Here is a 15,760-nt window from a genome sequence, read left to right as displayed (position 1 = left end):
TCGCCGTTTTCTTTCACTCACTGATGAATATCTGCCGCAGTAGCATGCAAAGCGTCAGAAATAAAAATTCCAGACCAGCAAAAATTCCGACATTGCAACATTACAAAGAAAAAAGTTATTTGTGTTGAAAATATAAAAAAAAACATAACAGTACAATAATTATTGATATGAAAATATTTATTAATTATAAACAATTTTAAATAAAAAAGTTTGTGACCAAATTTAAGACAAAACAAGAAAAGTATGAAATACAAGACCAAGTTAAATAAAAAGAAAATACTTTATTGATAATCTACACACTTGTTCAACATGAAGTTTCTTATCATAAAATAAAGTATTGCTTCAATAGTTTATATAAATTACAAAGTTAAATATTGTGATATTTCTGATTACCGAATGTACAGATTGATATGTCGACAAGGCAAACTGGTTCACATCGGTTTTATTAGTTTAATAGTCCATGCAACCACGTAAATAAGATTTCCACCCAAAGAATGACAAGCTAAGTTAACTGTACCTTCACTATGTCTAATTGCAATAGAAGCTAATAGAGAATGAAAGAAACGTCTAGTTCTAGGTTTTGCTAAACATCAAAACACTGGATTATACTATAGAAATATTCATAAAAATCAGTCGCCTGAAATTTATTCGTTAAAAATCTGCAGTTTAAACCATATATTTCATTTAGTAATCTTTCAAAATCGATCGACTTTCAACACATACTAACTAAAATAACGTCTAAATAGCAGACATACGGGAAATGGATGTTAGTCGTTCTTTGTGTTAAATTATCAGAGATTATATTGGCCAGTTTATCTTAAACGCAACACAATTTTAGCGAATTTCCAACGAATTTATAAAATTAGCAGTACTAAACACAAAAGAATTAAAAACAAATAAAAGATAAAGATTGAGTTTACCGAAAGTACAAGCTGAATATAGCCGCAAATGTCACCCATGAAATAAAATATTTCGGTTTGGCAGTGTTGGGGTGTTTTTACAATGGATATATTGTATGCTTCAAATATAAAGACATAAAAATTTAGAAAAGTACATTTTGATTATACTATTTTATGAATTCTACAATTTTTCATTTATATGAAACAATAACGAGTAAATATTTGTCTCTTTCGAGATTAATTGCTAACTTCTGTTGCAATCTGACAACTGCTGATTTGAAGATTGCCAAATTTATCAAAGGACAATTGCCAAAAAAAAAATCCAATAATTAACTGCAATTAATTTTCAAAGAAACTTTTACTTTACTCATTATTGTTTTATTTAAATCAAAAATTGCAGAATTCATAACATAATATAATCAAAATGTACTTTTCTAAAGCTTTATCTCTTTATATTTGAAGCATACAGCTTATACAATATAAAACCAACACTGCTAAACCGAAATTTTTTGTTCCATGTTTGACATTTGCAGCTATAATCAGCTTGTACTTTCGGTAAACTCAACCAAGATAAAAGTTAAAAGTTGCTAAAAATTCAACAAAATAACGACATGAATATATAAAGACTGGAAGAATACTACATAGAGTTGCTGGTAAACTGCAAAAACAATAGATTTAGCTTGCATAGTAATTTTTGCAGTAAGTCGGAGAAGATGGCGAGCTGCGCTCAGGTATTGGGACTATGCAAAGAAAGATTTGAAAAAGATTCAAACAGGGGGATGAAGAAGGCCAACAAAGAACTGGAGCGCCATCTGATGATGATGAAGTGAAGATGACATTTTGAGAAATGATGTTACAAAAAATCTACAAAATACAAAAGGAAATTCTGCTATATTAATTAATAACGAGTCAGTTGGAGCACTGCTTTCACTATCCTCGGACGTTATAATACCATGACCACTTTTAAATAATGGCTGATTGGTGAGCTCTTAAGTGTCATTATACCTGTAACATTTAAGGTTTCATTTGCCCTCTATCATACGTCAAGTGTTCTTGTTGTTCTTATCTGACAAGCCATGAAGCTTCATTGGAAAGAAAAGTAGCGTAGTGCCACAGACATATTCGAAATAATGAAGTGCAAACAGCAACTACAATATGTACAGGACAGTACAAACTTGATTTTATAATGGAGTTCAATGGATAAGTTTTAGTTAATATCACTTTATTTACATCATATATACAATATAACCTCAAATTTTACTCATTCTAATACAATGGTGGTCATTACATATGGATTTATTGTCAATCAACTAAATTAGGACTGAAAATTAAATAGGGGGAGGCTAATAAAACAACAGTTTTACAGTAAAATAAAACTATAATATGGTAATCATTTAATATTTGACGAAAATCGGTTGATATTGTAAAAAAATTAGAAATGTTTTATAAAAGTCACATGTTATACCTTCAACATTCGGGTAAAATAAGATATATGAACAAGATTATGATATATGACAACATTTACAAATCAATTCGTATTAAAAATATTTATATATGTCTACTATTGTTCTTTTTAAGGTCCCTACATATTATTTCATGCCAATAGATAACACATAATTGCAATTTCACAGTATCACTAGGACTAGTAAATTCCTACAGATATTTGATAACTCGACATGCCCGAACTCAAAATTTCGACTATATGGAAAGTTTCTTTCCATATTAAAGTAACAGTTAAATCATAAATATTATTAGGAACGTCACTTTTCTCCGCAAAAACTTCAAGAATCGACGTGGGAAAGAAAATTAGGAAATATTTAACAAAAAACCAGTAATACAAGGGACATATCCAACTTAATATTGAATTCATTCATTTGCTGCTAAATTGAAGTAAATACTTCATTTACGAAAGAGCCCATACAACAACAGTTTCTTTTCAACAACATCACTTCGACAGACAAGAGCTGCTAAACAAGTTCGAGTAGTATTTGAAATTTCAATGTCTTTTGTTGTTTTATTGTTCTAAAACATTTTTCTACAGTTGCACGTATGCTGTAAGCTGTGTTTTAATAACAAAGCCAGTCAGCCATACCGCAGTACGCTTCCACTCTGTCGGTAGACGATTGACAGTCCATACGCTAGATCTTTGCACCGATATGACATTATTCACAATTATTTTTTATATTACGTCTCTTTACTACCCACAGAAACACACCGAATGTCCATACACAACAGGATATATCGAACAAAGACAGCTAGCTATAGGATGATGGTAGGCGATTGATTCACCTAATGGCGAATTGTAAGTTTTGTTTTAACAGCATTTGTAGTGCCTTTATGAATTATTTTCGTGTCATTTAAATATTCAATAATTTTTCGTACTTTGAATATACATATTTTTTAACAGACAGTTGTTATACCAACTAACCATTAACTTCGTGTTCAATTTATTAGGGTAAGAATTTATTTGACACATTTCTACACCTTGAAACAAAAAGGATCTAACCTTGATTATGGGTGATTTAAATGCCAAGATTGGTAGGAGACAATCAGGAGAATTCATAGGACAGTTTGAGCTTGGAGAAATAAATGAGCGAGGAGATCGATTGAGTGAATTTGTATCAGAAGAAGAGTTTGTAATTACTAACACTAACTTCAAACTCCCATACAGAAAATTATACACGTGATAATCACCTCAAATACTTCAGGTCACATAGTCAGAAATAAAATAGATTACATTATGATTAATAAAAGATTCCGTAACAACATTACATCAGTCAAGACATACCCAGGAGCCGATATCAAGTCAGACCAATAGACCATAACCCACTGATTTGCAAAATGAGGGTCAGGCTAAAGAAGATTCGACATAGTGTCAACCCAAAATACGAGATCATGCTACTCAAAGACCCACGCACAGAACAGAGTGTAAAACAGTATATACATAGCAATTTGAATACCGTTATTCAAACGGATTTAATAAACCAGGAGCTTGAAAAATTGCTTAGAGTTTCACAAGACATACAAGAAAAATTCCTCAAACCACCAAAAATTAATAAAAAATCGAGGATGACAAATGAGATTCTAGATATAATGGAAGAGAGGCGAAAGGTCAAATATCAGGACAATACATTATACACAAAAATAGGCAAAGCGATCAAAAAGCAATCAGAATGGCTAAGGACACCCAGCTGAGAAAATAATGTGCGGAAATCCAGCTATTACAACAGAAACACGATTCATTCAATATGTACAAAAAAGTTAAAGAATCTGTAGGCTTATACACGTCTGGAAGAGTTGGATGTCTCGCAGACTACCAAAGTAATCTACTACTAAGTATGGAAGAGAAACTAGACACTTGGAAGAAATATGTGGAAGTAACATTTGCAGATGAAAGGCAGATTGCCATTGAAGACATAGATTGCCATAAAAGACATAGATTGCCAAACAGGACCCCCAATTACCATTGAAGAAGTCATGGCAGCTTTTAGAAAAACCAAAGATGGTAAAACTGTAGGGCCTGACCAATTTTATACAGCATTCCTGAAATTTATGGACGAACAAGGAATAAAATGGATAAAGGCTATATTTAACAAAATATGTATGACTGGAAATATTCCCCAAAGCTGGTTGTCGACCTTCGTAACTATACCAAAAAAATTAAATGCAAAAACATTCGAAGACTACAGAATAATTAGCCTAATGAGCCACTTACTTAAAACGTTTTTGAAAGTGATACATAACAGAATATATAAAAAATGTGAAGAACAAGTGTCATGGACACAATTTGGATTCCGCGATACATTAAGCACCCCAGAAGCTCTATTCGCTATACAAGTGCTTATCCAGAATTGCCGGGATATCAACTGTGATGTATATATTTGTTTTATCGACTACAAAAAGACATTTGATAGAGTAATGACATGACAAGCTCATATCCATCTTGAAAGAAGCGGGCTTGGATGATAGAGACTTGCGAATTATATATAATTTATATTACGACCAAACTGCCAACATTAAGTGGATGACCAGTTGACAGAAATAATCTCCATAGATAGAGGAATGAGACAAAGATGCATTTTGTCTCCATTGCTATTTAACACGTATCCGGAGCGTATCTTCGAGCAAGCACTGGGACAACTACAGGAAGGCGTCTTAGTTAACGGAGTGCGTCCGTAGGCATCGTAAGAAGAGAAGAATTTATTTATTAGCTAATTAACGGCGTGATATGATATAAGGGTTTTTATTTTTACAATATACCTAGTAAACCATTTAATTCTCAAGCACAACAACTTGTGTTGAATGTATTGAAGTATTTCGAATTATAAAAAATGAATGGAGGGTTTTTGGAGGCCATTTCATCTGTTACAACACGTAACATACTGAACATAGTTTTTGTATGTATATTTCAATTTAGTTTGATGACATGTGAATAATACCCGTTACGAGGCTCAAAGCTTTTCGATCTTAACTCCACCAATCTCCTCAACAGTAGTAAAAACAAAGTCATTAATTAATTCTGAAAAACATATTTACAACTGAATAAACAAAATGATCAAGATGATGGAGCCCTGCGGTAGATTTATACACTTTTATTTGATGTTATTCGACAACCTGTAGGTTTCCAAAAATTGGAAAATCACGTTCATAAATGTACACCCAGTTTTCAAAATTTAATAAATGAAATAAAAGAAGTATAAAAACCTTGTTTGTAATATTAGCCCTTTTCTAATTCTTATCACCGACATAAGTTTGGCTCACATGTTTTAGTTAATTTCCTTTAATAAGAATGACAATGTGCAAAGATCCAGCGGATCTACTGTATGTTCTCTCTCAAAATCGCATTGTTTTCATTAAAAATATTCTTTGCAAATTTCAACTTGCCTTGCAACATATTTTTTTCGAAATTTTTAGAACTACAAGTTTCCTTTACTCTAAAAAATGTCTATCAGCTCTTAGTCTATAAAAGGCTGTGGATATAGAAAAATCAACAGATGTATCTACCGCCTGTTCATATATTGGACTTCTAATCCTGTATAGCTATATCTATATACAAAGCAATAGTACAGCCAAGTGTATGTAATTCGCAGACTAACTATTTTGAGGAGAAAAAGATATTTAACAGAAACCCTTTTTACACATATAATGCGCGACGAAATATGATCAAAGAAAGATAATATCATATCACGTTCTGTAGTAGAAAAGATAAAGGAGAAAACTACATCAAACAGATTGAACATACTAAGGAGCCACAAGCAATAAGTATACATTAAAAAAACTCAAACCATAATAACAAATACTTACGTAAACAATACGAGCATTTTAATATCTTTTGATGTGAACTGTACCAAGAAGAACTCCATATACTGTAACATTCAGTAATTTAAGACATACTTATCGACTACATGTAATCATAATAATATATGTACAAGTCAATAATATTTACATTTTTGTTTTTTTATTTTTTGTGTTTAAAAAAATATTATTTCAACTGTCAATATTTTAACAAGTACTTAATTAGGTTTTTCACGAAGTAAATATTTCATATTATACCAACATTCTATAAAATGAAATTTTAAACTTAAAAGTATTCTGAAATTTGTATAGGGTAATGGTGACGGGCGAAATTAGGAAGTACTCCAAAAATATAAAAACTTATAAATTCATTTAAAGTGTCAATCAGTTCCATTTAGAGCACCGTTTTTTAAACATCTACCAACATTTAGTCATATTTATATTTGATAGGTAAAGTGTAAACTTTAAAATATTAAAATTTTTATTTAGAACTACGAAGAAACTATCTACTGTTTAGTAATGATACAGATCAATCATTTTTGTTTAACATAATTTACAGATAGATGTTTGTAACTTTGTTAGCTACCTTGATGGAGTATTGATGCTGTCTCTCAACTCGAAAATTTAAAACGTAAAATAAATATAACCTATGCACCCACTGCAGACAAGGATGAAGACACCATAGAGGCCTTCTATAAACAAATTGGCAATGTCTTAAAGCTAACTAAAGGCCATGATATAAATAATATAATGGGAGATTTAAACACTAAAGTGGGCCAAGGAGAAATGGAGAATTGTGTGGGGAGATATGGACTCGGAGAGAGGAATGAACGTGGCGATAGGCTGATTGATTTCTGTATCAACGAGGAACTGGTAATAGCAAATACCTTCTTCAAACTTCCTAAACGTAGATTATACACATGAACGTCACAAGATGATAATAACAACACAATAGTAAGAAATCAAATAGATTATATTATCATCTACAGTAAATATAGAAATTCTATAATATCATCCAAAAAAATTATCCACTAGCGGAAATATCCTCCGATCACAACCCGGTTGATTTGTCGATGAGAGTGAAGTAAAGAATGTAAAGTGCCCTAGCTCCAAGAAAATCATGGATACAATAGCAAGAGGAGTTCGCCAGGGTTGTGTGCTGCCTCCACTATTTAATGTCTACAGTGAAGCGGTAGTTAAAGAAGCTCTTACAGTAAGAATGACGCGAAGACGATACAGTAATAATGACGAATAACAACAATGATTTACAGAACGTAATGCAACAACTTGATGAATGCTGTCATGAATAAGGTCTAAAGATGAATTTGAAGAAAACTAAATGCATGAACATGACTAAATCAGCAGATGCAAACATACTATTGACTATTGAAGATACTCTAATTGAGAGGTTGGATACATACAAATATTTAGGAACATGAATAACATCAAATGTAGTCCAAAGTAAAGACAAGTAAATAAGACAAGGAATATGAAAGAAAGGACTGTTTTGTGGAATTCTGTCAAGAACATAATTTTATACATGTACATACGAGGTTGCTGTTTATATTTCAGACCTAAGCAACACAGCCAACTGACATCTGACACTTGAAAATTTTGACATTTTTAAGCATATGTGCACTCAGAAAGAAAGTTTTGATGTATGAGCAATATTTGTGTTGTTTACAGTGGCTTAAAAAATTTGTCTCGGCCAAAAAATAGAATTGACCCGAGAACATTTTCGTGCAATGATTTATCATAACTTTCGACGTGGATTATCAAGGGAAAAGTGCATCGATGAACATAAATCGTTATACGGGGATCAAGTACCATCCGTAAGAACTGTAAAAAATTGGTACAATGAATTCAGTCGTGGTCGGCGCTTTCTCTACAAAAAATTCCGTGAAGGTCACCCAAAATCGGCTGTTATACCAGAAACCATCGACGCTGTGCGTGAACTGATAGAGCAAGATCATCATGTGACATGCCTTGAGATTGAGGCATCCTTGGGCATTAGTATGACAAGCATCAATAAGATATTGCATGATCATTTGGCTGGCTATAAAAAAGGTTGGATCCCACATAATCTGACAAAAGGTCAAAAAGTGGCTTGTGGACAATACACAGGTGACGAAATATGGATATATGTATATGAGCCCAAAATAAAACAGCAATCGACCATATGGGCGTTCCAAGATGAACCAAATCTAACAAAAGTTGTTCGTGGAAAAAGCACATTGAATCAAATGGTCCCTTGTTTATTTGGTATAAATGGTCATGTAGCTACAGTACCGTTACAAGAACGTAAGCATGTCAATTCTGAATGGTATACAACCATTTGTTTGCCAGAAGTTGTCTGGGAAATTCGGAAAAAAAAAATAAGAAATGACGAATCATTCTTCATCATGACAATGTAAGCTCAAACAGATCAGCACAGCAGGAGTTTTTGACCGTCCAAAACATCGAATTAACGGGTCATCCGCCGTACAGTCCTGATTTGGCACCCAATGACTTCTTTTTATTCCAGCACATCAAAAATAAATTGGTTGAAGCGTTCAAAACCCATGTTTAAAGCTATGTGGAAAAAGTGCTTCGAAAATTGGTTCAAACGCACGCCAAAAATGTATTTATTTCGATGGAGAATATTTTGAAAAGCAATAAAGCCACTTTCGACTATAAATACTTGCTTTTTTATTGTTAGGCCAGAAATATAAATAGCGACCTCTCTTAGTACAAACTAAAAAAACGTCTTTTGGAGATATCTCAGACTGCCAATGGCAACAATATAACCAAAAAGTCAGTCAGTAAATATCTATCCAGGAGTGGATATAAATCATCGGATCAAAACCTCTAAAATGCTAGATTTCAACTCAAACCAAAAAAGACAAATGAAATCCTAATTGGAAAGCTGAAATCAAATAAAATAACGAGCCTACGAGCCTTCGTGTGAACATGCCAGAAAGGAAAATAAAGTAGAATTGTGAAAACGTTTGAAAAATGAAAGACACTTGCAAATAAATAACGTTAACACCTATAACGAAAGAAAAGAAGGGTGGATAAAAAAAAACTGGATCTAACTGAAGATAGAAACTGCAAAAATAAAGATAAAAACCAGTTCAAACCGTTACAAAAGCTCAGCAAATGCAAAATAAGAACTGAAAAAGAAGTGTAATCTAGTATGAGCGACAAATGCATCGACTACCGAACAAAAAGCCTCCTGTTACACACTGAAAATCTTTTGTAGCTTTCTTTATAGATTTTAACAATGCTTCTGACAATGTTCACCATACTCAACTCATCAAAATCTTTTTAAATAAAAATTTACCAGCGTGATAAATATCAACTTTATATATGTTGGAGTTAGTTTTTCAACCTTTGAAAAAGAACGGCAGTAAGGCAAGTTATGTCTTACCATTGTTACTTTTTATTGCATACTTGGAAGAAATTAAAGTTAAACTACCTGGTGAGATCAATGACTGAGCAGTTATAGCTTAAACTATAACTACTCAACATTTAAACGATAAAGTTAATGCTGATTAGTAAAGACATCAATAATGATGAAACCTTAAGCATTGTGACCAATCTTGTAGGGGAATTACCACTGGAAGTATTGAGAAGAATTTGGAAAGGAAAGTAAGTAGAAATAAAGAAAAGTTTTATTTAAAAATTCATATTTTATTTAAATGCTTTCGTACGTTTTATTCATATCATTTAAATTTGATTCTTGTTTACTATGAATCACTTTATGAACAGCAGTATTTAAATGAAGTTGCTAATAAAAATATAGGTTCTTTTTAAATTACTTCATGAAATCTTAAAGATGCACTCATATCCATGAAAGTATTTTGAGCACTTCCAGTTTCTTTGCTAATAAACTTATATATTTTCGTATTTTTCATTTAAACTATATTAAAGTTATATCAAACACAACTATTTACTTACATTCAGTCTTTTCGATAAAGAACAAATTTGAAATGCATTTTAAATATTACAAGGAATCAATAAAATAGTCGAATCGTGCGGTTGATTACAAACTGGCAACCATATTAAAATTTGAATAAAAATCAACAGCTCCAAGATAATTATCAAAAATGAACATCGATTATCATGGCTTAATATAATTTTTATATTTGGTAATATAGTACTTCCAAATTTCTACCAACTCACCAAATATCTAATAGGCACTTTGAACAATTGTCATTGAATGCGATCATGACTTGCCACTGCTATTCTTGGGTGTGATGAGTAACACGGGACTCGAAGGTCTCGAAGTCTTCTTGGTCACTGTCTGCGGTATAACAGTCAACGATTTCGGGATTCTAGGAATATAAGATTTCTCGTTTAACTTAGATTCTAATTTTTCCACCTGTTTGTCAAGTTTGTCTAGAATATTCTCACCTTCTGAAACTAGCTCAGGAGGTTCCAGCTTGGGCGGAGCGCTGACAGTCGCTGTTTTAGATATAACTAATCCCTTTCTAGGGGTAATTGACTTAAGAACGGAATTATGGGTGACAAAGATCGATTTCGGTTGGGCTTCTTGAAGGCGCTGCTGCCTCATCTCGAAACTTCGTTTAATGGCGCACATCTTCTTGTAGTCTTCGAGTGTTATGTGGTACGGTTTACCACAAGAGATTACCTGCAAAATTAAATAGTTATTCATGAATCTACCAAAGTACCATTGTTGAAATTTTGTTTAATACAATTTTTTAATTGTCTACCGTTGATAAAACCAAATTAATTAATTAACCTCAAATTTACTAACCTGTACCAAACCAGTCTTTCTACCCTGCTTCTTGGTAGGATCAATGGGTATCAGATTAGGTCTCCAATTCTTCGTGATAGGGAACTTAATTTTCTGAGGTTGAGGTACTTTGACCAAAGGCGCTACCGGCCGAGAAGTTCCGGGATGCAAGGAAATCAAGCCCGGTGGGGCTCCCATCTTCGGTCTGATCGGTTGTAGTGTTGCAGTGGAGGGAAGTAGCGGCGGGCTGTTGAGCTGAGATATAGTTAAAGGTGTACTTTTCGCATGATTAATTGGTAGACTGGTCACTGACATCGCGGTACTGCCGACTGGTTTGGGATTGTTCGGGTTCTGGATGGAGGAGATAGTGAAAACTGAGCTGTTCAACGCTAAAACAAAGATACAAAACAGGTTTATCTCAGTAATAATCTTATTTAAGAAACAGTTTCAACTTCCCTTCTTACGGGGATATTAAGTGTTACTGTTTTCGTATTAAAACAATTTAGAGATAGATATACACAGAGAGAGAGAGAGAGAGAGAGAGAGAGAGAGAGAGAGATAGAGAAAGAGAGAGAGAGAGAGAAAATAGTGAGAGAAGAGAGAGGGGTGGGAACATATTTTGATAAGTTTATATAAATATTTACATTGCAATTCAACCTAAGCTAAGACTTTTTTAGACACACGCGTGCCTTTGGGTCAGATAATCCACTAGAGATACTATCTAAAGGTTCCATCCCTTTTCTGCAGGTATAAGCTGACTGACTTCCCAATTCCGGTCATCTATGAACATATTTCCTTCGTATACTCGACACGTTTTTCTTTGGTGCGAGAACATCAACTTCTAAGCGAAGCGTCTAGTTGGTGTCGGATTTTCTTAACGAAGATCGTCGAGCAACATGTGAGGACTGTATTCAGGACAGAGATTTATGGAATCTTGCATTGCGAAAGAGAAATTAACATGACGGTTCTTATGTTAAGAGGTTAGATAGTCAGATGTTAAGATGGACTCTAGGTTAGTGTGAGAAGGACGAGAAGAACTCTATATACTGGCGGAACATAACAACGTCACACTGGTATGGGTTCAACAACACATAAGTCTTACTGGGAAAGTAAAAAAATGTTTTACTTAGTTTTGTAGTTATACTGCATATTAGTCGCAAAAATTAATACAATAAACTATACTCATCGAGAAAGTCATTTGACGTTATATACTCTTTCAATAATAAATAAAAATTCGTTTGATTGCATAACCCAATTTCTACTGTTTGTTTGCTTACCTGGTGGAATAACTCCGCTGGATATAATACTACTGCTTTTGCTTGACATTTTATTGAAAGGAAGCATACTTAAAGGTTGAATATTGCCAGCAATGGTAGGTATGTTGTCGTAAGCTCTTAATCTATTATGCACAGATTCACTATAATTGATTGAATGGTGACTAGCTTTAGGTGATAGTACCAGATCGCCATTTCTGTAAATAAATAAAAAATAAAAGTAAGTAAATAAAATATCAATAACTATGTAAGTTTACTAAACTAACACTAAAATTTCAGAAACTCTAACGACGTGAGAAACTTAGCTTACCTAAAGTACTTCTCTAAAAGAATGAGATGCCTCAAAAAGCTGCTTTGGTTGCCATATGGTTTCTGCAATTCTTGCCATAGTCTTTTCGTTTCCTCATCATACTGAATAACGGAACTGCACTTCTCCCACCCATCTGGAGTTTTCTCCTTGACGTTATTAAATTCTATGTTGCCTGTTAAAGAAAGGTCATCTTCACCTGGAAATAGTTGTCGAACTGAGACCGAAGAATTGAAACCAAGTTTGCTAGTGCTCGCTTCGCCGGCTTTGGATTTTTCTGTCTTTACGATTTTCACTATTTCTACGCCTTCTCTATGCTGCAAGTTGAAAGTTGCGTTAATACGATATTGTTGGTAAGTATTTCCACCCCTAACCTAGTTCCACTTTAGGTAGAACTTCAAATTATACTTAAATATCAAGCTAAATGCATATGTTGACCAGACCTGTTGACCAAGTCCTCGCTTGGATCAGTGACATCAGAGCTCACAAGCACATCAGCCGAGGTCAGTGTTAAAATGGACGAGAAAGAGCTAAAGTGCGTGATTAAATATTTGCTGAAAAAAAAAAAACAGTTATAGCCAAAAGAAATCTAGGCCGATTTAACACTGACATTAGGGACTGTCATATGTTTTCCGATATAGTGAAAATGTGGTGTCGCGAGTTTAAATGTGGATGGGAAATCCGTGACAATAAACGTGGGGTAAGCCCTGGGGTAAAAGTGGTAAACGTTTTTTGGGGTCCCAAAATTAATATTCTCGGCAAAATTCAGCTCGTTCGTATGATTTTTAGGGGTCAAATCTCTGACTACTGAAATACTGAGGTCATAGTTGTAGCTGACAAAAAGAGAAAATTTTATACACTTATTTTCTTCCTACTTTTATACCAGGTGCAACTCTCGGATTAATCAGATGACCTATTTTCTCTGATCAATCAAACTTGTCATAACACTTCGCTTCAAACAATCAGACCAATAGGAAGCGTTATGCTGAGAATTCTACTCAGAATCGGCTATAAATTAGAACACATTCGTCCCACAAATTCAATATAGTTTACTTTTAAACGCTCTGGCGTTTTACAACATAACGTATAAAACATAATGTATAGAATTTGTAAAATGACATGTATGGAATTCGAACAATTTGATCATACTTACCATATCGGTTAACTTTTTAATCATATTTGGCGATTTTCCATCTCTCTTCCCTTCTGTGTCACTTCCGATTTCCATCGCGATGGCGGGTATAAGCGTATTGTAATCGATTCCGTTGTAATCATCGTTTGGCGATTCTGACCTCGACTGACTGTTTGTGTCAGTTGAAGGTACCCTTTCTTCTCTCGCGGAAGGTTCTTCTTGATCTTCTACATCCGTACGATCTAGAGCAGCTGGATTTTTAACCAGTTTTTTCTTTCTCTTCAGATTTTCTATCCGTTCTGCTCTACTGGGTACGATAATCGGTTCCTCAGCTTCTGATTCATCCATTGGTACAATATCATTGAAATGGAGAAGTCTGTAATTAAATTAATATTGACAAATGAAGTTGACAGATGTTATGTTATTAAATTTTACAATAAAAAAAATAATATTCATATAATATTTAATATGTAATTGCCATCTAGGACCCATTAAGAGACATCGTGTCAGGGTCTGTAACACCCAAATTGGGAGTCTTACGATGCCATGCATTGGATGTGTTAAAAACTTTAACATCACCTCAACAAATATGTAATAAATAACGAATTTTGTAAAGCAAAAAGTAAAAATCAGAAGATTTCTACTTGTTTGAAAGCCAAATTCAGATTCTCACCTAAGTCTATGCCTTCTACAATTTACAAAACAAACAGACGATGAATAAACCGACATGGGGAATCATCTCGATTCATCTAAGTAAGAACCTTTCATGAACTGGCTTCTAATACTCAAAATACGAGTAAATAAAGATATAGAAAGAACAGTTAAGGTTTAATTTAACGTATGGTGATTATACAAATCGTTTATACATATTTCGTCTTTTCAAGATCCCATCAGAGCGCTTCGGTAGGAAGCTCAAAAGAAAATTTGATTTCAAGTTTATTTGTTATTTCATTATTACTTCCTTTGACGGAAAATATTCAATTTCACGTTTAGGGCTTCCTACTGAGGCGCATTGATGAGTCTTTAAAGGACGAAATACGTATAAGCAAATTGTAGAGGCCCTATACGTGAAATCAAATCTTAACTGTCTTTTCTATAACAAATTTTGTACCATTTTAATGGCTTTTACCCACATATTTACTGGTTCTTGACTCCTGGTAAATGCACTGATGATGAACTATCCAGTCCGAAAACGTTCTGTTGTGATGTAGCCCGCAAGGGTCTTTTTAATTATATACCTTTAATAAAGGATTTTTAAATAAAACTTTTGTGGTTTCTGGTATATGGCCAACTACAGGAATTTCTTATTTTCCTGGTGCAAATTTGTAAGGATTATATATAACAAATCTTGTATCATGTTGAGTCAATGACTACCTTGTGAGCTTGAGAAAACAAACAAGTTTTTTGTTGTTTGTTAAAAACATGTAGGTTTTTAAATTTAACATAATATTTATTATAAACAAATGTTTTAATTTATATTTTGATTTAATTTTTATGTTCTTTTTGTATAAGTTAATTGTAATAAGTTTTTTTCAGTGTAATAATTCAATGTGTCTACTATTAATAAGTATGAACCCATTAATGCCCACTGTATTTTATGTAATTTCGCCATCTACTTGTCAGAAAAAAAGTAAACATTAGTTGTTTTCCCAATGTAGGTTACAGAGTAGATGTTAGAAGGTAACTGTTTATCATAACACAGAAATTTATAACGGCTTGGCGGTAAAGGGTTTACCGGTTGCATTTTAGGAGAGTTTGTAGGACTTTTTCGACTTTTTTGTAGTGTTCAGCTAGTAAGGCTTCTAAATATCAAATAGTGATATAAACAGTATTGAAATTTATATTGGTGAGTATTTTGAAGGTCTTTTATTCTTTCGTATGATATATAATACGCTCGGCAATCGTGGTAACTAATCAATATTGTTTTTGGATTTGCTTGATATGCACTTCGCTTGTGCCGCTGGTTAATAATCAAACTCCGTGCGAAAACAAAACTGATTTTATTATGAATTACACAATACATGAATATATAAACGCTTATTATGTATTATGTCCGCTCGCTCTGATGTTGTGTCACCGATCCCGTCTCGTACTTGAGTGCCGCTGTCGTCTTTG

General features: G+C 33.4%; 1 protein-coding gene across 8 annotated transcripts in view; it reads right to left on the bottom strand.

The window, feature by feature from the left end:
• Nucleotides 1-261: 261 nt before the first annotated feature.
• Nucleotides 262-15,760, bottom strand: part of east (enhanced adult sensory threshold) — a 158,957-nt gene continuing 143,458 nt past the window's right edge. For 7 of the 8 annotated variants that reach the window (XM_072527387.1, XM_072527383.1, XM_072527385.1 and 4 more), the window contains 5 exons: nt 13,667-14,021; nt 12,517-12,830; nt 12,210-12,403; nt 10,954-11,321; nt 262-10,827 (listed from right to left, as the gene is read on the bottom strand). In XM_072527387.1, the coding sequence (XP_072383488.1) occupies nt 10,402-10,827; nt 10,954-11,321; nt 12,210-12,403; nt 12,517-12,830; nt 13,667-14,021 (1,657 nt within the window). In that variant the 3' untranslated portion in view covers nt 262-10,401. The remainder of the gene's footprint in view (nt 10,828-10,953; nt 11,322-12,209; nt 12,404-12,516; nt 12,831-13,666; nt 14,022-15,760) is intronic. The other variant, XM_072527389.1, reaches the window with a different exon arrangement.

This window comes from Diabrotica undecimpunctata, chromosome 3 (genome assembly GCF_040954645.1).
Source record: "Diabrotica undecimpunctata isolate CICGRU chromosome 3, icDiaUnde3, whole genome shotgun sequence".
In the NCBI taxonomy this organism is placed as follows: domain Eukaryota; kingdom Metazoa; phylum Arthropoda; class Insecta; order Coleoptera; family Chrysomelidae; genus Diabrotica; species Diabrotica undecimpunctata.
This window is presented reverse-complemented; position numbering and strand designations above follow the sequence as displayed.